Source organism: Diorhabda sublineata, chromosome 8 (assembly GCF_026230105.1).
Source record: "Diorhabda sublineata isolate icDioSubl1.1 chromosome 8, icDioSubl1.1, whole genome shotgun sequence".
Classification (NCBI taxonomy): Eukaryota; Metazoa; Arthropoda; class Insecta; order Coleoptera; family Chrysomelidae; genus Diorhabda; species Diorhabda sublineata.
In genome coordinates, this window is record NC_079481.1 from 30,416,645 (window position 1) to 30,437,407 (window position 20,763).

The 20,763-nt window shown below is 31.1% G+C and overlaps 4 protein-coding genes across 5 annotated transcripts; 2 read left to right on the top strand and 2 right to left on the bottom strand.

Annotated features, from left to right (window-relative positions):
- Positions 1-353: 353 nt before the first annotated feature.
- On the bottom strand, positions 354-6,778 carry LOC130448480 (glycoprotein-N-acetylgalactosamine 3-beta-galactosyltransferase 1-like). 2 transcript variants are annotated; one of them, XM_056785892.1, is made up of 10 exons: positions 6,672-6,778; positions 6,252-6,327; positions 5,869-5,928; positions 4,980-5,096; positions 4,743-4,931; positions 4,576-4,693; positions 4,385-4,523; positions 4,168-4,327; positions 1,269-1,490; positions 354-1,065 (listed from the first exon to the last, which is right to left on the bottom strand). In XM_056785892.1, exons 3-10 carry the CDS (start codon positions 5,881-5,883, stop codon positions 868-870), a joined length of 1,158 nt encoding a protein of 385 aa, XP_056641870.1. In that variant the 5' UTR covers positions 5,884-5,928; positions 6,252-6,327; positions 6,672-6,778; the 3' UTR covers positions 354-867. The 2 variants fall into 2 exon arrangements, with proteins under 2 accessions (XP_056641870.1, XP_056641869.1); XM_056785891.1 differs by having other exon boundaries at positions 5,456-5,928.
- A 426-nt stretch (positions 6,779-7,204) lies between these two features.
- On the top strand, positions 7,205-8,149 carry LOC130448481 (uncharacterized). The gene is made up of 4 exons (XM_056785893.1): positions 7,205-7,376; positions 7,433-7,548; positions 7,601-7,874; positions 7,931-8,149. Exons 1-4 carry the CDS (start codon positions 7,329-7,331, stop codon positions 7,985-7,987), a joined length of 495 nt encoding a protein of 164 aa, XP_056641871.1. The 5' UTR covers positions 7,205-7,328; the 3' UTR covers positions 7,988-8,149.
- Positions 8,150-9,537: 1,388 nt separating this feature from the next.
- Positions 9,538-16,940, top strand: LOC130448478 (scoloptoxin SSD14-like). The gene is made up of 10 exons (XM_056785890.1): positions 9,538-9,689; positions 10,810-10,956; positions 11,242-11,465; positions 13,460-13,655; positions 13,879-14,079; positions 14,312-14,546; positions 15,700-15,890; positions 15,948-16,188; positions 16,410-16,526; positions 16,583-16,940. Coding segments are annotated over exons 1-10 (1,722 nt in total). The 5' UTR covers positions 9,538-9,687; the 3' UTR covers positions 16,751-16,940.
- Positions 16,941-18,543: 1,603 nt separating this feature from the next.
- On the bottom strand, positions 18,544-20,721 carry LOC130448482 (GTP-binding protein 128up). The gene is made up of 6 exons (XM_056785895.1): positions 20,575-20,721; positions 20,219-20,515; positions 19,757-20,165; positions 19,051-19,180; positions 18,864-18,986; positions 18,544-18,810 (listed from the first exon to the last, which is right to left on the bottom strand). Exons 1-6 carry the CDS (start codon positions 20,614-20,616, stop codon positions 18,708-18,710), a joined length of 1,104 nt encoding a protein of 367 aa, XP_056641873.1. The 5' UTR covers positions 20,617-20,721; the 3' UTR covers positions 18,544-18,707.
- Positions 20,722-20,763: the final 42 nt, after the last annotated feature.

The window sequence follows — 20,763 nt, forward strand, 5'->3', positions numbered from 1 at the left end:
GCTAGAAGTTATATACGAGATTTTAGTTTAAATTTATTTTAATTTGTATTACCAATTAATTAATTAGGTATTTGTGTTTTATTTAGACGTAATGATGAATCGAAAAGATTCAAATAATGACACGGCTCTACAAAAAAAAAGTTTCCTTGTTAGTTTGAATTTTTTATGTTCTCATATTATGAATATGTGGTCTTATTTTTATAATTTTGAATAAATATCGGTTTAATATGAAAAAAAATATTTTTCCCTTTCCCAAAAATCATTGATAGCTTCATAATTTTTGACAGTTAAAACATCCAAAAGCGATTTTAATGGTGAGCAGTGTTTTCAAAATTCTAAGACAGGAAGTAAAAAACAAAGTTATATAAAATAAATAATACTTTATTAAAATTAGAAACATGAAAATTATAATATCTTTGGTTTTAATCAAACGAGTAATTTTCGTAGTATACAAAAGTACAATTTCATATAATAGTTGTTAAATGTGAGGTTATAGATCTTCTGTTAATTATATTTTGCAATGGTATGACATAAATATATTAATAGATACGTTCCAGTATTAAAAAATTTCCGTTCAACTATTTTAAATAAAAAATCTTTTCCATTGTGGTTGGAACGGACTTCTAACGTATTGTAGGTTAACAACATGGCGGTATAAACATACAATTAATTAATATTTCATGGACTCGTGTATAATCTACAATTTAACTACAACCAAAGAAAAAGAATGTCAAACGTAACTTTTTTTTCTTATCGTTAAATGGTCGTCTCGAAATACACGGGGAACGAAAAAAACAAAAACTACTCCTCGATTTTCCTAATCGTAACAAAATTTGTTTGCTTTTATTACTTAATATCACATTTTTTTCATTGCTTTTGTTGTTTTTTTTCGTTGGTCTTTTCGTCCTTCTGTCTTGCAATAAAACCTTTAAGTTCGTCAGGTAAAACTGGATTATAAGCGATTCCGAAAGGTTTTAAATGGTAGATCAAATATTCCATAGCATACATCATGTTGGGGCGGATATAGTGAAATGAAATGGCGTTGTCAGAACAGCACTCCAATCCCTAAACGTAATAAAATATTTGGAATCACAATTAATGCGCAATCGACATTTTACTGCATTCATACAGCGACACAACACGCGTAGATGTGCCGTCAGGAAATATACGACGTAATATTTAAATATAACAGTGTTGCCATATCACAGCAAAATATTTAGAAATAATTATTTAAATAAAAAAATTTTAAAACGGGTTATATGACTTACCGGCGTTTCGTTATAATAAATGTAACTCCAGTACCAAAAAGATTTATCCACGTGACCAGGTATTAGGTGATGCTCAGGTGAAAAAGGGAAAAATCTCCCTCTATTTTCCGGGTCTCGTGAATCCCCAGCGATTACATCAACTGATTCAAGGCATTTACCCATTTCGACGTCTTCAGCCCCATTATTATCTTGTCTACATTTATTTTTGTTCGGCAAACCTAACTAAAGGTTAAGTAAATAATCATATTTGGAAAAAAAATTGTTTAAAATTTAACATGGCTGATATAGAATGGGGGAAATTAGCGTATAGGACGAGTGTAATAAACTGGATATTTTCAACCCCCAGAATCGACGAAATAAAATTAGTTTTGTGCAAAAAAGGTGGTTGAAACATCGATTAAGGGTTTTAGAACTATTACTCAACTCAGAATTTATATACAACGTTATTTAAAGACATTTATTGACTATATTATCATGGCGTTGTATACAGATGGATTAGAGACAGTTTGGGCTCCCCACGACCCCCAAAATCGACGAAATAAAACTAGTTTTGTACCAAAAAGGTGGTTGAAACATCGATTAATGGTTTTAGAACTATTACTCAACTCAGAATTTATATACAACGTTATTTAAAGACATTTATTGACTACATTATCATGGCGTTGTATACAGATTGATTAGAGACAGTTTGGGCTCTCCACGACCCCCAAAATCGACCAAATAAAACTAGTTTTGTACCAAAAAGGTGGTTGAAGCATCATTGAAGGGTTTTAGAACTATTACTCAACTCAGAAATTATATACAACGTTATTTAAAGACATTTATTGACTACATTATCATGGCGTTGTATACAGATGGATTAGAGACAGTTTGGGCGCTCCACGACCCCCAAAATCGACCAAATAAAACTAGTTTTGTACCAAAAAGGTGGTTGAAGCATCATTGAAGGGTTTTAGAACTATTACTCAACTCAGAAATTATATACAACGTTATTTAAAGACATTTATTGACTACATTATCATGGCGTTGTATACAGATTGATTAGAGACAGTTTGGGCTCTCCACGACCCCCAAAATCGACCAAATAAAACTAGTTTTGTACCAAAAAGGTGGTTGAAGCATCATTGAAGGGTTTTAGAACTATTACTCAACTCAGAAATTATATACAACGTTATTTAAAGACATTTATTGACTACATTATCATGGCGTTGTATACAGATGGATTAGAGACAGTTTGGGCGCTCCACGACCCCCAAAATCGACCAAATAAAACTAGTTTTGTACCAAAAAGGTGGTTGAAGCATCATTGAAGGGTTTTAGAACTATTACTCAACTCAGAAATTATATACAACGTTATTTAAAGACATTTATTGACTACATTATCATGGCGTTGTATACAGATTGATTAGAGACAGTTTGGGCTCTCCACGACCCCCAAAATCGACGAAATAAAACTAGTTTTGTACCAAAAAGTTGGTTGAAGCATCAATGAAGGGTTTTAGAACTATTACTCAACTCAGAATTTATATACAACGTTATTTAAAGACATTTATTGACTACATTATCATGGCGTTGTATACAGATTGATTAGAGACAGTTTGGGCTCTCCACGACCCCCAAAATCGACCAAATAAAACTAGTTTTGTACCAAAAAGGTGGTTGAAGCATCATTGAAGGGTTTTAGAACTATTACTCAACTCAGAAATTATATACAACGTTATTTAAAGACATTTATTGACTACATTATCATGGCGTTGTATACAGATGGATTAGAGACAGTTTGGGCGCTCCACGACCCCCAAAATCGACCAAATAAAACTAGTTTTGTACCAAAAAGGTGGTTGAAGCATCATTGAAGGGTTTTAGAACTATTACTCAACTCAGAAATTATATACAACGTTATTTAAAGACATTTATTGACTACATTATCATGGCGTTGTATACAGATTGATTAGAGACAGTTTGGGCTCTCCACGACCCCCAAAATCGACCAAATAAAACTAGTTTTGTACCAAAAAGGTGGTTGAAGCATCATTGAAGGGTTTTAGAACTATTACTCAACTCAGAAATTATATACAACGTTATTTAAAGACATTTATTGACTACATTATCATGGCGTTGTATACAGATGGATTAGAGACAGTTTGGGCGCTCCACGACCCCCAAAATCGACCAAATAAAACTAGTTTTGTACCAAAAAGGTGGTTGAAGCATCATTGAAGGGTTTTAGAACTATTACTCAACTCAGAAATTATATACAACGTTATTTAAAGACATTTATTGACTACATTATCATGGCGTTGTATACAGATTGATTAGAGACAGTTTGGGCTCTCCACGACCCCCAAAATCGACGAAATAAAACTAGTTTTGTACCAAAAAGTTGGTTGAAGCATCAATGAAGGGTTTTAGAACTATTACTCAACTCAGAATTTATATACAACGTTATTTAAAGACATTTATTGACTACATTATCATGGCGTTGTATACAGATTGATTAGAGACAGTTTGGGCTCTCCACGACCCCCAAAATCGACCAAATAAAACTAGTTTTGTACCAAAAAGGTGGTTGAAGCATCATTGAAGGGTTTTAGAACTATTACTCAACTCAGAAATTATATACAACGTTATTTAAAGACATTTATTGACTACATTATCATGGCGTTGTATACAGATGGATTAGAGACAGTTTGGGCGCTCCACGACCCCCAAAATCGACCAAATAAAACTAGTTTTGTACCAAAAAGGTGGTTGAAACATCGAGAAAGGGCTAGAGTTAATAAATAACTCTCTAACAAAGCGATTCATAGAATTTTGACACTATTAACCCTCTATCTAAGAGAAAGCAACTTTAGCGCAATCTGTAAGAAAAAAATTGGGTCCAACCTATTCTATTTACCTCAATGAATCTTCTGACCGCTTCTCTACTGAGTATATACCCCGCCCCGCCGCTCATATACCCTTGTTTGACGTACGGTTTGAATCTACATCCGTAATAAATCGGCATATCCGGGTTAACGGAAAGCAGCATGTACCTCAGATTTTCCACGATTACGTATCTAAAAATAATAATGAAAAAATCCAAGGTATTCGTTTAATTTGAGCCACCCGCTTACGTATCATCGTCCGCTTTCATAAACCAATCGGCTTGATCGAAATAATTCTCGTAAACGTATCTGTAAGCAGCTTTCGTTTTAGCCCACAAGTTGTCTCTGCCTTCGCTGACGTTTAGGGGAATAGCGGGCAAGTTCGGATCTGGATTAAAATATAAAGTAACTAGAGGTGGGACGGTTACGTTACTAGTTACCTGCTTGCGAACTCATGAATAGTAGGATGTTGCATCTTTTCCCCCACGTGGCTTTGACGTGCTTAGCTTTGGTGTCGTGGTTGCTAGGACCTGTCATCACCCAACATAATATCCTAACCTAAAAAATGAGATTTATTTTACGTATTCGCGCGTATTCCGTCGCTTACCTTTTCTTTTAGAGCTGCGGCTAAAGACGCATCCGTCATTTTATGAAACGTGTCGTTGTCGCCATGTTGTCCAACATCTCCGACGTCTTCAACATCGTCTAGTTCGTCTTCGTTATGGAAATCGTGGTGGTTGTCGCGATGATTATCAATAGGGGGCGGTTCGTTATCATATTTTTTTAACGTACCACTCTATAAATGAGTTTTCGGTTTTATGAAAACTTTCGTTTATATACGTACCTTGTACATTTTCGAGTATTCGTTTGTTGGTCTATACACTGTAGACGGAGCTAGTACTATAAAAGCTAAAGTAAATCCAATCACAACGCCGGTTATCAAACAAAAAGTTGTTTTATTCTAAAATTTATAATATACAAATTAATTTAAATAACATATCGATATCTATAATTCTATATTCTTCCCCAAATTCTCAATATAATTCGACAAATTACGCCATACGATAAAAATCCACCCCTAAATCCGGTTCTGTACAGGAAATTTTCCCTAAATCAAAATTATTCATAAAACAAATCGTATACTACATAAAAATGCCCCTATCACCCCCAATAAAATTACCGCAACCATCTATCTCTCTCTTACTCGTATGTTGCCGCTTTTAATTATCATTTTAGAAGCTTGAAAAGTAACTTAAATCAACAAACACAAATCTACGATTTTTATTTAATATTTCAATAAAAAATTTCGGAAAAACTTACCGATGGGTGGATTGTCATTGCAAAACTATATTCCACCACGTAGTACTTACATATACGATATAATTCACTGATTGAACAGATAAAAAGTGTTATCTATCTTCATAAATTAAGTAAATACACATAATTCCAATAACCCAGATATTTACCTACGTCTGAATAATTGTACTAAGTAAATTTTGTACCTTCAGTCCACATTTACAACTTTCATTGTTAAAACAAATTACGATTTATTACAAATTTAAATCTGTATAACTAAAAAGAATAAATAAACGCGGCAACGCCGCAAACATGTATATTAAATGGCGCTATGTCATAATAGACCAAGAAGGGATCGGGGAAACGGTAATTTGTTTTTTTTTTTTTAATTCGTCGTGTCAATATTTATAAGTATTTCGTTAAGAAAAATGTTTTACCTCGACAGTTCTCATCTTCTAATTCATTAATTACAATAAGTGGTATTTTCTTGGAAAAACCTGCAAGAAAAACGTAATTTCTTTTTTTTAACTTTATTTTGAAGTAGATTTGTGTTAAACCACATATAAATGATGAGTAATAAATACATAAAAAGCATTGTACTTTGACCAAATATGTATTGTGATTCCAACAATTTCCATTACTATCTACAAATCTGTTTAATCTTCATACTTATACATAGATTACAGATATCTTTTAATCATATATATATATATATTTTATGTAAGTGGCATATCTATTTTATTTTTTTAAAAAATGGAAGCCCCAATTGCTTTAATTTCAACCGGAGATCGTGATTTTTATATAAGAAAAAATGCGTTACCTTTAATTGCGTGCTTTTATTAGGAAACCATATTTTGCGTTACCTCATTTGTGATTCTTTTAAGAAACTACCAATTCTGTAAAGAAACAATGGCAATACTAAAAAAGCCCAAGTGCACTAATTTGAATATGGAAATATTCGAATTGCATTATGTATTGCGGTTATTTAAATAATTATAATATTTCATGCATAGACAGCATATCTGTTTTGTCGCAAATTGTTTTGTATACTTATTATATTAGTTTTAAATTTGACCGGATATTCAAAATTATCAAATTACTATACAAATTTATGTATGAGATGGTGCCGAATTGTATACCGGATGTTTGATTTTCCTACTACCTATTAGCTTACTTCATTTAATACATGATTCGCCCTGTATACTATTTCTGTATTATGATTAAGCAAATTTTTACTTACTTGTGAAGTAAATGAACATTTTAATTCTAAAATAGGTTGTAATTTGAAAACTTATTCTACTAAAACTAAATTTTATTTTTATATTGATAACAAAAAACGCAACAGAGTCCGTTTCCTCTATATTTAGATAGGGCTGAGCTCCTTATCGCAGCTATTGTTCGCTGATACGCACATATAAAAGTTATTCAAAGAAATTTGGTTAAATTAAATAAAATATAAAGATTTATATTTCTTATGAAAATCTATTTTATTTTTCCGTTAAATTGTAATACAGTCCTGTACTATTAAAGGCATTTTCAAGAAAACCCAAAATGCAAAATGAAGTTGACAGATGACACTTCTTTACTTTAACGTAAATTGAAATCTATTTAAAAATTTCCTAGCAATTTTTACATAATTATAATAGCTTATAATAAAATATAATGGAGTAGAGAATATAATAAAATAAATATATTTGATATTTTTATTTTTTTGTTCGCGAAAATACGCCTATGAATAATATTCCGGACCTATAAATTTCCTAACGGTTATATTTGTAGTTTTTGTTTTGGCATGTGCTTTGCTTATATTTTTTTATTCGTAGTATTCTAGTTTTTTCAAAATAGTGGCTATAGTAGAACAGTTAACAATTATTTTGTTATTAATAAACGTCTGAAAATGAAACCTCAGAAAAAAGTAATCATAACAATTGGATCACAAGATCAGGTAATCAAAAAATGCGATATAGGTTATGTTTATGTTAAAGATAAGTTCTTTTTTAGGAAAATGTTAAAGATACACGCCGAATGTTTAAAGATTTACAAAGAGATGCTACAGATAAAGAAAATTTAATCGGCAGATCGTCTACGAAAGATTCATTAAAATCTCAACTTTCCAAGTAAGTTATTATAAAATTTCATAATTATTAGTTTCAGTTATCGTTTATATAGGGATTCTTCTAAAGTCGAACCTATCAAAAAAAAAATCTCGATGTCAGATAAAGCCGTACAAGTTGGAGAACTTACTATAACAAAAGAAGATTTAATTTCTGATGAACCTAGTATCGACTATTGGAAACAACTCGCCGAAACTAGGGGACAATCTTTAAACGACAGTTTACACGAAATCGAAGTCCTGAAGGAGAATATTTCGACATTAAAAGAAGAAAACAGGATATGTAAGGAAATGTTGGAGGAATCCAAGCAATTAGTTGAAGTTTTACAGGTAAGTTGAATATCATATAATACATTTAGGTTAACGTTAAACCGCTGTTAATTTAGGAGATGTTGGGTGAACAGGACGATACAGAATCTCAAGAAAATGATCCAAATGTTTAACTAAAACAGAATTAGTTACTCTCATATCAATTTAACCAGTTTGACTGCATCACTAATTAATATTTCGATTTATATACGATTTAATTGAACGTTTTAGTTTATATTTTTGTAAAATTATAAAAATTAGGATGTACTGTAGTAGTAATATATTTTTGACGATTTTGCTATTGTTTTCTTTTTGTTTTAAACACATCGGAATGGAATGAGACTCAAAGAAACGAAAGATTTACTTTTACACAACATTTCTGAAACTTTTTGCATTTTTATTGTTTATAAAATTTAAATCCACGTATTAAGTATTTTCATATTGTTAATGGAACTAAATTCATACTTTTTAATGGTAATTGCGAAAACCATTGCTTATTGGCCAAACATGGGAACTTAAGCCTAAAATGGTATTCCGGATGTACCAAAAGGTCATCAAACCCATGATCACATATGTGTATATGTACTATTGTGACTTCCTGGCCACCAAGGTATATCAGGAAGAGAAGAAGTAGACAGTCTTGTCAAAAAATGGGGAAACCACTCCATATCTTGGACCAGAACCCTACTGTGGGTGGAAAGGCCTAAGACAATCCAAAATATTCATAACTACTTGAGCTAAGAAGCCTGAAGAACTTCTTGAATGCAGGGTCGGACCAACTTGGAAACTAAAAAGTTTGTAAACCGTATGGAATCTTCAAGAGAGATATTTCCCTTATTTTTTTTTATAAATATACCATAAAAACAAATATATTGGATACGAATTAATTGAAATCGATTTTAGCTGTAAAAAGATTTACAAAAAATTCAAATAAATCGGAAGGTTTTTTGATTTTTTAGTGCAAAAACTAACGGACCGCGATTCTACAAATCAATCATTATTTAAATAAATAAGATTTCAAAATCTTGTTAAAAACCGACAATGAAATTAATTATTCACTTATTTGGCAACTATTACAATTTTTTTAGAAAAATTCACACTCATTTCGACCCTGCATTTTGTTTACATTATCCGCTATGTCAAATTACAAAATATATATAATTATCAAACTCGATAATAAAATAAATAGTTTTGACCCTACTTATTTTCGATAGTACTTGTATATATTATGTTTAACAAAGACATATAATGAACCTTTTCAACGTGTATCTAATTAATTATAAAACAATAGTTATCCTTGGAAAAGAAAATCTTGCAACAATGCACAAAGCTACAATAGTTGTCAAATGTCAATAAATATTACAACCGGAAATAATAATAATAAACGTAGAGGTTAAATAGTAAACAAGTTAAAATTATAATTAGTTCAATTTGTATTATTTATTATATAATATTCAAATTAATAAATAATTCATGTTAAAATATAACAATTACTGGAAACCTAACCACGTGATACCGCCATGTTGTCGTGAGAAAACATGGCTGTCACAAATAAGGCGGTAAGTATATTTCTTACAACAAAATATATAAAAAAAAACTGTAGGTGTGATAGATTTAAAATTAATGTCGACGCCACTGGTAGAGCCAGAGTGAGTCGTCATTATTTTCCTTCTGCGATCAGTCCATACGGATTTAATATTGAATTGAATTGACCAACAGACCGGCATCTACGTAGATTGACGCCGGGTCTAATGCTAGTAGTCGATTGTACCGCTTAAAAAGTAGTGGTCTAGTTAATTCCGTCAACAAAATATTGGTGACATAGAAAAACAAAATGTAAGTTATTATTTTGAATTCAACCACGTTTTTAAAAATAAAGATTTGCGAATTTATTAAAAAAATAAATTTAGACGAAAACTTTTTTTTTATACGACACGTGTTATTCAGATAACTTTTTTTGATACTCAAAACCTTGGTCAAGAATAGAATTTTTTCAAATATTTATTACAATAACCGGTGAAATGAGATAAGTATAAAAAAATTGCCTTACAGAAATTTAATTGAGTACGTTTGGCAACAACGGATCGGTAAGAAATATATACAATGAAACAATTGAATGATTAAAATACATTATGGAAAGAAATTGATCCTCACCATAAGGAAATATGACATAGCTATTAACGTTTGTATTACGTCTGAATTATTTTCGAAATATTTTTAATAGAACACATGTTTATGATATAGTCACGAATTTTAAACGTTAAACTATTTGTTTTCGATATTTTTATAAGCTCGCGATAAGAAATATCATAAGCGTACAAAAATTCTCTTATAATTGAAAGTTAACAGTAAAATATTCTAATTCTTCACGCCACTATTATATAAAAGCATAATCTGACCCTAATATAAATATTATACAATCATTTCGCCTTTCAATAATATTGATATAATTTAATAATTTATTTGTGTATCGCATTGATACGCAGCTGTTTCATGTAGAATTTGAAAAAAAGATAATGTATCAATTACAAATGGCCATGAGATTACGAAAAATAGTAAATAATACGACATAACGTAATATGATAATAAAGGAAGAAAGAAGAGTTGCATAACTAATAGGACGTGTCCTTTATCTACGACTAATTAAATAAAAAAGAAGTAGAGTCGGCTTCTTCAAACAAAATTTAATTTTAACGCTTTTTTATTCTTTGATTGAAGTGAATTGAAAAAATGTAGTACGAAAATTCTTTATTGAAAAGGTTATTGTAATTAACAAAGTATTTTCAGTTTTATTAGTCATAAGAAACACGACTTACATAAAATCGTTTAAATAACAAATATTTCACGTGACTAATTCGAAACGTACATATGAATAATCACAAAATAAATATATTAGATATTATTGTAAATGATAGGAATAGTCATTTGCGGTTATGAGAATAATTTTTTCCTATAGGAAGACAACAACGAAACGGGTTGTTGTTGGGGTGACCATTATTGTAGTAATCGCAATAATTATTGTGGTAGCAATGACGGTTACGAAAGACAAACACAAAGTAGGCGCTGTTGCCAGTAGCGGACATGGGTGTGCCGATATAGGGGTGTAAGTTTTGAATTAAATATTAAATATATCCAGATAATAAGTAGGAAATTGAAATATTTTGGTAGTACGTTTTTCATACTAGTATATAGTGGAGATGATGCAAAAAAGCAAAATAGTAAATTATTTTTATAAACTTCGTACTAATGTCATTATCATTGTGTATTTTCTTCTTCTTTTTTTTGTCTTATATAAATATGTTTTTTTGAGAATTAACAATCGCACTTTGGACTATTGACATTATACTATATTATAAATTTGTTTTTTCTTTTATTTTATCATCTTTAGGTCTATTTTGGGTAAAGGGGGAAACGCGGTGGACGCTGCTATAGCGACGTTATTTTGCGAAGGAGTCATGTTATCAGAAAGTATGGGATTAGGAGGGGGTTTCTTTTTGGTTTTATACAATAAAACCACGGGGGAAACGTGGGCTTTAGACGCCCGGGAAACTGCCCCATCTGCATCCGGAGAAAACATGTACAAGGGCCAATTAGCATCTTCATCGTTAAGAGGTTCGTTCACTTTAAATTTATTCTCAATTTTTCGTTATTTTAACGGCTATACTTCCGTATCCCGTTCAGAATCTCATTAAAAAAACGTTAGTTTAGCGTTTTCTAATTCGTAGAATCCATTTATCGATGTTGGAAATTAATAATTTTCACCAATAATTGGTTTGGTCGATTTAAGGTTCATTTTTTTGAACTGGATCACGAATTAAACGAAAGGTTTTATTTCGGAGGCCCATTTTTAGGAATTAGGGGGCTCGGATACAGAGGGAAAAGACTCACGGTGAAAAAACACAACCAAAAAATCTACTGGTTCGCTTAAATTAGGTTTACTTTAGCTTCGAATAGGTTAGGTTTACTTTAGCTTCGATTAGAATACGTTTAGCTTCGATTAGGTTAGGTTTACTCCAGCTTCGATGAGGTTAGGTTTACTCTAGCTTCGATTAGGTTATGTTTACTTTAGCTTCGATTAGAATACGTTTAGCTTCGATTAGGTTAGGTTTACTTTAGCTTCGATTAGAATACGTTTAGTTCGATTAGGTTAGGTTTACTCTAGCTTCGATGATCTAGGTTTACTATAGCTTCGATTAGGTTATGTTTACTTTAGCTTCGATTAGAATACGTTTAGCTTCGATTAGGTTAGGTTTACTCTAGCTTCGATGAGGTTAGGTTTACTTTAGCTTCGATTAGAATACGTTTAGCTTCGATGAGGTTAGGTTTACTCTAACTTCGATGAGGTTAGGTTTACTTTAGCTTCGATTAGAATACGTTTAGCTTCGATTAGGTTAGGTTTACTCTAGCTTCGATGAGGTTAGGTTTACTTTAGCTTCGATTAGAATACGTTTAGCTTCGATTAGGTTATGTTTACTCTAGCTTCGATTAGGTTATGTTTACTTTAGCTTCGATGAGGTTAGGTTTACTTTAGCTTCGATTAGAATACGTTTAGCTTCGATGGGGTTAGGTTTACTATAGCTTCGATTAGGTTATGTTTACTTTAGCTTCGATTAGAATACGTTTAGCTTCGATTAGGTTAGGTTTACTCTAACTTCGATGAGGTTAGGTTTACTTTAGCTTCGATTAGGTTATGTTTACTCTAGCTTCGATTAGGTTATGTTTACTTTAGCTTCGATTAGAATACGTTTAGCTTCGATGAGGTTAGGTTTACTATAGCTTCGATTAGGTTATGTTTACTTTAGCTTCGATTAGAATACGTTTAGCTTCGATTAGGTTATGTTTACTCTAGCTTCGATTAGGTTATGTTTACTTTAGCTTCGATTAGAATACGTTTAGCTTCGATTAGGTTAGGTTTACTCTAACTTCGATGAGGTTAGGTTTACTTTAGCTTCGATTAGGTTATGTTTACTCTAGCTTCGATTAGGTTATGTTTACTTTAGCTTCGATTAGAATACGTTTAGCTTCGATGAGGTTAGGTTTACTTTAGCTTGGATTAGGTTATATTTACTCTAGCTTCGATTAGGTTAAGTTTACTTTAGCTTCGATTAGAATACGTTTAGCTTTGATTAGGTTAGGTTTACTCTAGCTTCGATTAGGTTATGTTTACTCTAGCTTCAATGAGGTTAGGTTTACTTTAGCTTCGAATAGCTAAGGTTTACTTTAGCTTCGATTAGAATACGTTTAGCTTAGATTAGGTTAGGTTTACTCTAGCTTCGATGAGGTTATGTTTACTTTAGCTTCGATTAGAATACGTTTAGCTTAGATTAGGTTAGGTTTACTTTAACTTCGATTAGGTTATGTTTACTTTAGCTTAGATGAGGTTATGTTTACTTTAGCTTCGATTAGGTTAGGTTTACTCTAGCTTCGACTAACTTAGATTTATTTTAGCTTGAATTGGATCGCCTTAAATGGTAGTTGTATTAATTTTCGACATCTAGGATTTCGATAAATGGATTTTGATACGGCGAAAACGCTAAATCATCGCGTTTCGATTATAATACTGATCTGGGTAGATGCGTAAGTATTTTTATTTTATTTTTTGAAAGGTGGTAGATCGGTAGCCGTACCTGGCGAATTGCGAGGTTATATGGAACTTTATAATCGATTCGGTGGAGGTGTACCGTGGAAAGATCTAATTCAACCTACAATTGACATATGTAAAAAAGGGCAATACGTTACGAAACATTTAGAATCTAGGTTTAATTTGAGAAAAGAAATGTTATGGAAAGACCCTATTATGAGGTAAATGTCTAATTGAATCGATAAAAATCATTGAATCATTGTTTTCACCGCCCATTTGTCACTTTCTTTCAATTAGTTCGAAATGACAGATGACAGGAAACTCTTTATGTTTCATGCAAACACAGAATAATTTTAACGTCAATGACGTCATCATTATCGACTCATTCGAAACCAGCTGTTTCAATGTTTCGATATAAATGGATTTTTGTTTTTATTATTATAGAGAAACTTTTTTCGATAAAAAAACCAACGATACTTATAAATTTGGTGATTACGTCAAGCGACCCAGAATGGCGAAAACTTTGGAAATAATCGCCAACGAAGGTGGAAACGCTTTACACGATGGATCTCTAACTTCCTCATTCGTGGAGGACGTTAAAAATAATGGCGGAATCATAACTATAGAAGACATGAAAAATTATAAGTGAGTTTTACCGGAAACATCACCCTGTATATTAAAAGTATCATTTTCTAACTCTAAACGCACGCATATTCAAATCTAAAAATAAAAATTTTTAACCCCTCGTAACCCCAAACGCACCGCTATGTTAATTAACTTTCGACATTTACTGATAAACATTTTTTTCTGCTTATACCTTTTTCATAATGCATAAAAATACGTAGTGAACGTCATGAAAGCGAAATATTTTTTGCAGGCCTTTATGGAAAAAACCCATAAAAAGTAATATTTACAAAAATTACACCGTCATATCGCCGCCTTTACCTGCCAGTGGCATAATTTTAAATTACATTTTAAATATACTAAGTAATTTCATAGATGTTAAACAACCAAATTCAATTATCAACAATCAAAGAATAGTTGAAAGTTTCAAATTTGGTTACGCAAAAAGAACGGTGTGTGCCGATCCAGATTATTTCAATTTTACATCGGTGAGTAATTTTTAAATAAATGTTATTTCGAAGACGTTGCAACATAAAGATAAAATATAATGAGTGGAAGAGAGAGAGAGAGAGACTGATATTTTTCCAGCGACTGGCAACGTTGCGCGCTTACACGATCACCGTTGACGTGGAGTTTTAAACTTTACAGTATTGTCAGATTGTGAAAGAAATACGTAGAAAATAAATAATAAATTTTGGTTATAAATATGGTTAGGACGGTTTATTATTCACCAAAATTATTTAAATTTCTATATTTATTATAATTATGTGGATGCATTCATATAAAATATATTTTTTTTGATAATTAGAGAAAATATAAATCTCACTAGAAAATCTTCGGGTTAAAAGTTAATAAAACTTTGAGTATCTTTAAAAAAATGTTTTGTCTATGGACTTTGTGAAAACTTGAAAACGATATAAAATTTTTAGGAATGTCGATAATTTTATGTATATCCCAATTTTACGTTAAATTTTCTTAAAATTCTACAATTTTAAGTTAAAGTTTCAACAATTATTTATTAATAAGAAACTAATTTATGAAAAGAATAACATTACTTTATATTTTCCTAAAAATTTCAAACAATCATCACAAAACGATTATTTGAATGCATTGGCAACGCCGCGATAATTACGTTCTATTGACCTAATTAAATAGATTCTGGTGGTAATTTCAATTGCAGCGTTGCCGGATATTTTTACAAAGTTGATATATTTTTCAGATTATTATCTATTGTTAATAAAACTTTGTTTTATAATATGAACTTTAGAGAATAATTAGATGAAATACGTGTTTTAAGTACATGATATAAAACTATCTGCATATTAAATTACATTTTACAAATATAAATAATTTTCATTGGCAGATAAAACCGGCAACTACGGATCCCGAATTTTGTAACAAGTCATAATTTTATACAAGAAAAAGTGAAAATTTAGTCTCTTAGTTGAAACAACTGTAGTTTGTACATTTTTAGGTTATGCTTGTGTTTATTTCATATATTTTTTTATAAATAATTTAATTTCCGAAATTAAAATTATATGTTTTGACATTTCTGACAGTTGAAAATAGAATCAACTACGTATTAATTTCTTAAATTTTGCAATTCGTGATATTTTTGAATATAAAGACGTGTGGTTTCAGCTAATCGATGAACTAAGTTCAAATAATTACGCCGAAACTACTAGAAAATTAATAAAAGATAATGCAACGTCGCAAGATCCGTATTACTATGGAGCAGCGACGAATTTCCAAGAAGATCACGGTACTTCGCATGTATCAGTTCTTTCTTCGCAAGGAGACGCCGTATCAGTAACCAGCACAATTAATTTCATGTAAATAATAAGTACAACGTTTCGTACTTTTTGTTAATGTATAATATTTTTATTTAGTTGGGGGGCTGGTTTCCAATCTAACAGTACGGGTATTATATTAAACGACAGCATGGACGATTTCTCCCAACCGGAAACGTCAAACGGTTTCGGTTTACCGCCATCTGAAGCTAATTTTATTAAACCCGGGAAACGCCCTATGTCATCCATGACGCCCGTTATTGTACTAGACGGTAACAAAAACGTTGTACTAGTTCCAGGAGGGGCCGGTGGAAGTAAAATAACAACTGCGTTAGCTCTAGTAAGTAAAATTGGGTATCGAATATAAATATTTTCCTTACAAATCTGTATAATAAACAACGATAAAGTAACATTAGCAGGTGTTATTAATGACGTCATATTAGAGGTGGGAATAACTTAAATAAACGTTGTTGATTAGATACGGGGGGTATTGATGAAGTTGTCCATTACGAACTTCTATTTTATTTTTTGTATTTTTGGGGTTTTATTATTTTTTTTTAGACTATCATCAAACATCTTTGGTTCGATAAAGATTTGGCTACTTCAATAAACGAAAAGAGGTTGCACCATCAGTTAATTCCTATGAAGATAATTTTCGAAGAGGAATATAAAACGAAGGTGATTATGACGTTTGATTATTTTCAGTATAAATTTGTTCTAGCAATTTTATTTAGGCGATGGATATTGTGAACGGTTTGGAAGCCATAGGACACAAATACGATTTCAAGGACGATTTCGGATTTGCGGCCGTTACGGCGATTAGCAAAAATTTTAGTACGGGTGATATCATCGCTGTGACAGATAAAAGGAGACCGGGATCGGTGGCTTATGTGACTGCTTAACGTTTATACATGGTTGCCAAATTGAACAGCATTTTATATAAGAATAAAAAAATGCGATACAAAATATAAACGGTATTGTTTTTATAGAGAGTACAATGTTGCCAGACTTTGAAAAAAGTATCTCGAAAATGAAAAATGTAAATTTTGAGGTTATGTTGAAAATTATTCTGATTAAAATATTTTGCTGTTATTTGCAGTTTTATTTAATACTTACAAGGGGTCATCCATAAATTAATTTTATAGAAAGATTTCAAAAAATAATTACAATGTTGTCAGACTTTGAAAAAAGTATCGAGTTTGGGGAAATATCATATTTGAGGTTAGGTTTATATTTGTAATGATTAAAATATGTTATTAATGATAGTTTCAATACATACAGGGGATCATTCAAAAATTACATTAAATTTTTTTGTCACAAGTTGGGGGAAAGAAACAAAAATGGCATTGTTAAATATTTTTATAGATTGTCTAATGAAAATAATAAAACTAATTTATAATTCAAAAATCGTGACGTCACATCGGGAAGATGAACGATCTAGCGATAGAAAATTTGATTACGTCATTGATAATTTTATAAAAGAATTGTTTGTTTATTTTAACTCTAAGTTATTGCTAAAACTATTCAAATAAGTATTTCTATTATATATTACTCTTTGAATATCCCCTGTAACATGTATATTAATTAGATTTACTTTGTTGTGATCAAAGGAGAATTTTCATTCGATTGTGTTATAAATTGACGTTTCTCGACTTGAATGAATGATCGAAAAGAAGAATGACGTTTAAGAGAAAATATGATTGGTTGGAGATCTCTCACAAAGTACTTTTCTTTTGGATAGATCGCCCGATTGTTTCTATGTATAATGTGTTGCATATAATACGTAACATATGAATTTCGACATAAACAAAAATTGTGTAAAGCTTTGCGTCATTTTTTGTACGGCAATTATTAATCAGACAATGTGCTATTAATTAACATAATATTTTAATCTACTTCTTGAAAATCAGAATTTGGCAATAAAACTTTTTCTAAATATCTTTATGATGATCACAAATTTGACCATACTATTTATTGTAACGATCAAAGGTGATTCTTCTTTTACCTGGTATTTGGCCTTTGTCTGTATAACTTCGCAGCCATTTACTACTTTGAGACTGTTCCAAATAACTAATGTACAAAAAGATTTTGTGGTCACAAAACGGAAGTTGACAGCTGACTTGAAGAAGTGACAAAATTATAAATATTAATAAGTAAAACTTTAAACATCGACTTTTTTCATATTGTTTATATTAAAAAAATGATAGTATTAAAAATATATATAATTGTTACCATCCGCCAAAAAAAAAACGCTCGAAACAATTGTCTAAACATAAATAAAACGAAATCTTCCTTCATTGTGATAATAGGATTGACGTTTCACGTCACGTTATTTATTCTGAATGCGGTGTTGCCGTACTTTTTTAGTTTTCCGTAAAACCAGTGATATAATTTGGTATAGTTCACTTTTTTAACGCAAATTGATTTAAAAAATACAAAAATCTTGGAAAAATTTCTATATTCGTTTTATCCAAAGATACAATTTACTTTTTAATTATAAAATGAGTGAATTGGACACAGGGTTTAATTAAATTTTATGTTACGACAATGTGGCCGACGTTTCAAGTCACGTTACCGGAAAAGCTGTATTCTGAATGCGATGTTGCCGAACTGCTTTAGTTTTCCGTAAAACTAGTGATAAGTTTTGACGAGATTTCACTTTTTTAACTTCAAAAAGGGTAGAAAAAAAAACAAAAATTATAAAAAAACTCTTTAATCGTTTTACTCAAAGTTTCTAATGTACAATCGTAAAATAAACGAAATAAAACACGGGGTTTAATCATTTATTATATTCTACGATACACATAAGATGCAATAACGTCACTTCGAGTACATTTTCCAAAATTCCAAAAGCACTTTTCAAACTTTCTTAACGATCTGTACAACATCCTCGTCGCTTAGTACATGATCCAAACCGACTTTTTGGGGTTGATGCTTAACAGAAGATCCCCAAACGAGAGCACTGAAATTATAAAAGTTAAACCACCCCTAATCGTTAATTCAACCAAAACTCACTATTTGAATTCTTTAGCTATACTTCTGTGCAATTTATTACAAAAATCTTCAACGGAAGTGTGTTCAGAATGTAATACAATCGGCGAATTGTAATCGGGAAGTTGCCCTTTCGGTTTCGTATAACTGAAAAAGTCCAAAAAAATAAAAGAATTTTTCCCCCGGACTATAAACCACTCCCTGTACTTACATCCTCACTAATTTCAAGTATTCCCACATTTTTTCCAATAAATCGTCGAAATTCCATCGGTGGTGGGCTGATATCGGTACGCAATGAGGTATTTTGTAAATAACATCTAATTCTTCAATACTAATCTGGTCTGAATGTAAAAAAAAATGACAACGACAACTATTTTTAAATAATTGTTCAGATATTTATGTATCTATGACAAATTTCTTACAAGGTAGTCGATTTATTACTCATGCTGCAGTTATTTGGACTAGTTTTAGTGCCACCCTCGTATATCGAGATAAATAATGAAGAGTTTGAGCCCATTTTAGGTTCCGCTACAGCAGATTTGGTGTAATTATGGATATTGAACAACGAATCGACCCAAACAAGTGTTTATATTTAAAAAATATAACAAAAAAGCTCAAAAAATGTCAAAATCTGTTTATAGTGATAATTTAGTGACTTAAAAGCGATTTAAAAGTGAAAATGAGGCAATTAAGAATAGACAACGATTAAAACATCATTTTATCTGAAAAACAGATGAAAATGTACAAAATTCAAAATTAAATTCAATTAGAAACAAAATTTATCATCAAAACTTTACATACAGACAACTACAAACAATTATTAATGTATTAAATTAATAAAAAAACAAGTTTTATATGACACACACTTTAAATAAGATTGAAACGAAAAAATTTAGTAAAAAAAAATTTCAACTCACCAATTTTATTTAATATGTAGATACAAGGTACGTAAATTCTGTTGCCTTCAATGACGTCAATAAGATCATCACTCGTAGCATCATATTTTAAAGTAACATCAGCATTGTGTATTTTATATTCGGATAAAATTGTTTTAACAGTATCGAGGTCTAGTTCAGATTGAGGTACCATACAATTCAAATTAATTCCTCCCTTATCCTTTTTCCGAAAATATATATTTGGAGGTTGTTTATTTAACCTCAATCCGAAGCCCTCCAATTCATGTTCGATGAGTTTTTTGTGTCCTAAAGGTTTTAACACGTCTAGACACAAGAATATCAAACTGCAAGTTCTAGCAACAGCTATTACTTGTCTACCTCTACCTTTTCCATCTTTCGCTCCCTCGATAATACCCGGAAGATCTAATAACTATAATTTAATAATAATTTTACGAGTTTTTTTTATAAGATTAATAATTTTACCTGAATTTTAGCTCCTTTATATTTGATACATCCCGGTACGGTGGTGAGGGTTGTAAACTCGTAAGCTGCAACTTCTGAATAAACACCGGCTAAATTACTCAATAAAGTACTTTTCCCTACTGAAGGGAATCCTACGAAACCGACTCTAGCATCTCCTGTTTTGGCAACGTCAAAACCTTCACCGGTTCCACCACCACCACCTTTTGGAGTTATTAATTCCCTACGCAGTTTCGCTATACGCGCTTTTAGTAAACCCAAATGTCCAGCAGTTGCTTTATTTTTTTGCGTACGAGCCATCTAAAAACCGGTTTTAGGTTAAGACACGGATTCATCTTTTTCTCTATTGTTTTCCTTACCTCGGCTTCTATTGCCGCTATTTTTTCGACTATAGTACTCATTATTATTAAATTATAATAACAATATTAAGTTTAGAAATATGATTTCACGTGTCAGAATTGTACTTTTAAAAAATGTCAAACAATTGACATTGTTGACAGTAGGATGTTGGTTGCATAAATAACTTTTAAAATTTATCCATTTCAACA

What these genes read in the sequence shown, in the direction of transcription:
- LOC130448480 (XM_056785891.1), bottom strand. An exon ending in AATACTCGAAAATGTACAAG is followed by an intron (nt 4,932 to 4,979) that starts GTACGTATATAA and finishes ACTCATTTATAG; the next exon opens with AGTGGTACGTTAAAAAAATA. An exon ending in CGGTCAGAAGATTCATTGAG is followed by an intron (nt 1,491 to 4,167) that starts GTAAATAGAATA and finishes CTTAACCTTTAG; the next exon opens with TTAGGTTTGCCGAACAAAAA.
- LOC130448478 (XM_056785890.1), top strand. An exon ending in GGGTGTGCCGATATAGGGGT is followed by an intron (nt 10,957 to 11,241) that starts GTAAGTTTTGAA and finishes TATCATCTTTAG; the next exon opens with GTCTATTTTGGGTAAAGGGG. An exon ending in AAGAGGAATATAAAACGAAG is followed by an intron (nt 16,527 to 16,582) that starts GTGATTATGACG and finishes AATTTTATTTAG; the next exon opens with GCGATGGATATTGTGAACGG.
- LOC130448481 (XM_056785893.1), top strand. Translation starts at nt 7,329, where the DNA reads ATGAAACCTCAGAAAAAAGTAATCATAACAATTGGATCACAAGATCAG. An exon ending in CAATTGGATCACAAGATCAG is followed by an intron (nt 7,377 to 7,432) that starts GTAATCAAAAAA and finishes GTTCTTTTTTAG; the next exon opens with GAAAATGTTAAAGATACACG. An exon ending in TTAAAATCTCAACTTTCCAA is followed by an intron (nt 7,549 to 7,600) that starts GTAAGTTATTAT and finishes TCGTTTATATAG; the next exon opens with GGATTCTTCTAAAGTCGAAC.
- LOC130448482 (XM_056785895.1), bottom strand. Translation starts at nt 20,616, where the DNA reads ATGAGTACTATAGTCGAAAAAATAGCGGCAATAGAAGCCGAG. An exon ending in ATAAAGGAGCTAAAATTCAG is followed by an intron (nt 20,166 to 20,218) that starts GTAAAATTATTA and finishes ATTAAATTATAG; the next exon opens with TTATTAGATCTTCCGGGTAT. An exon ending in ATAGCTAAAGAATTCAAATA is followed by an intron (nt 18,811 to 18,863) that starts GTGAGTTTTGGT and finishes TTATAATTTCAG; the next exon opens with TGCTCTCGTTTGGGGATCTT.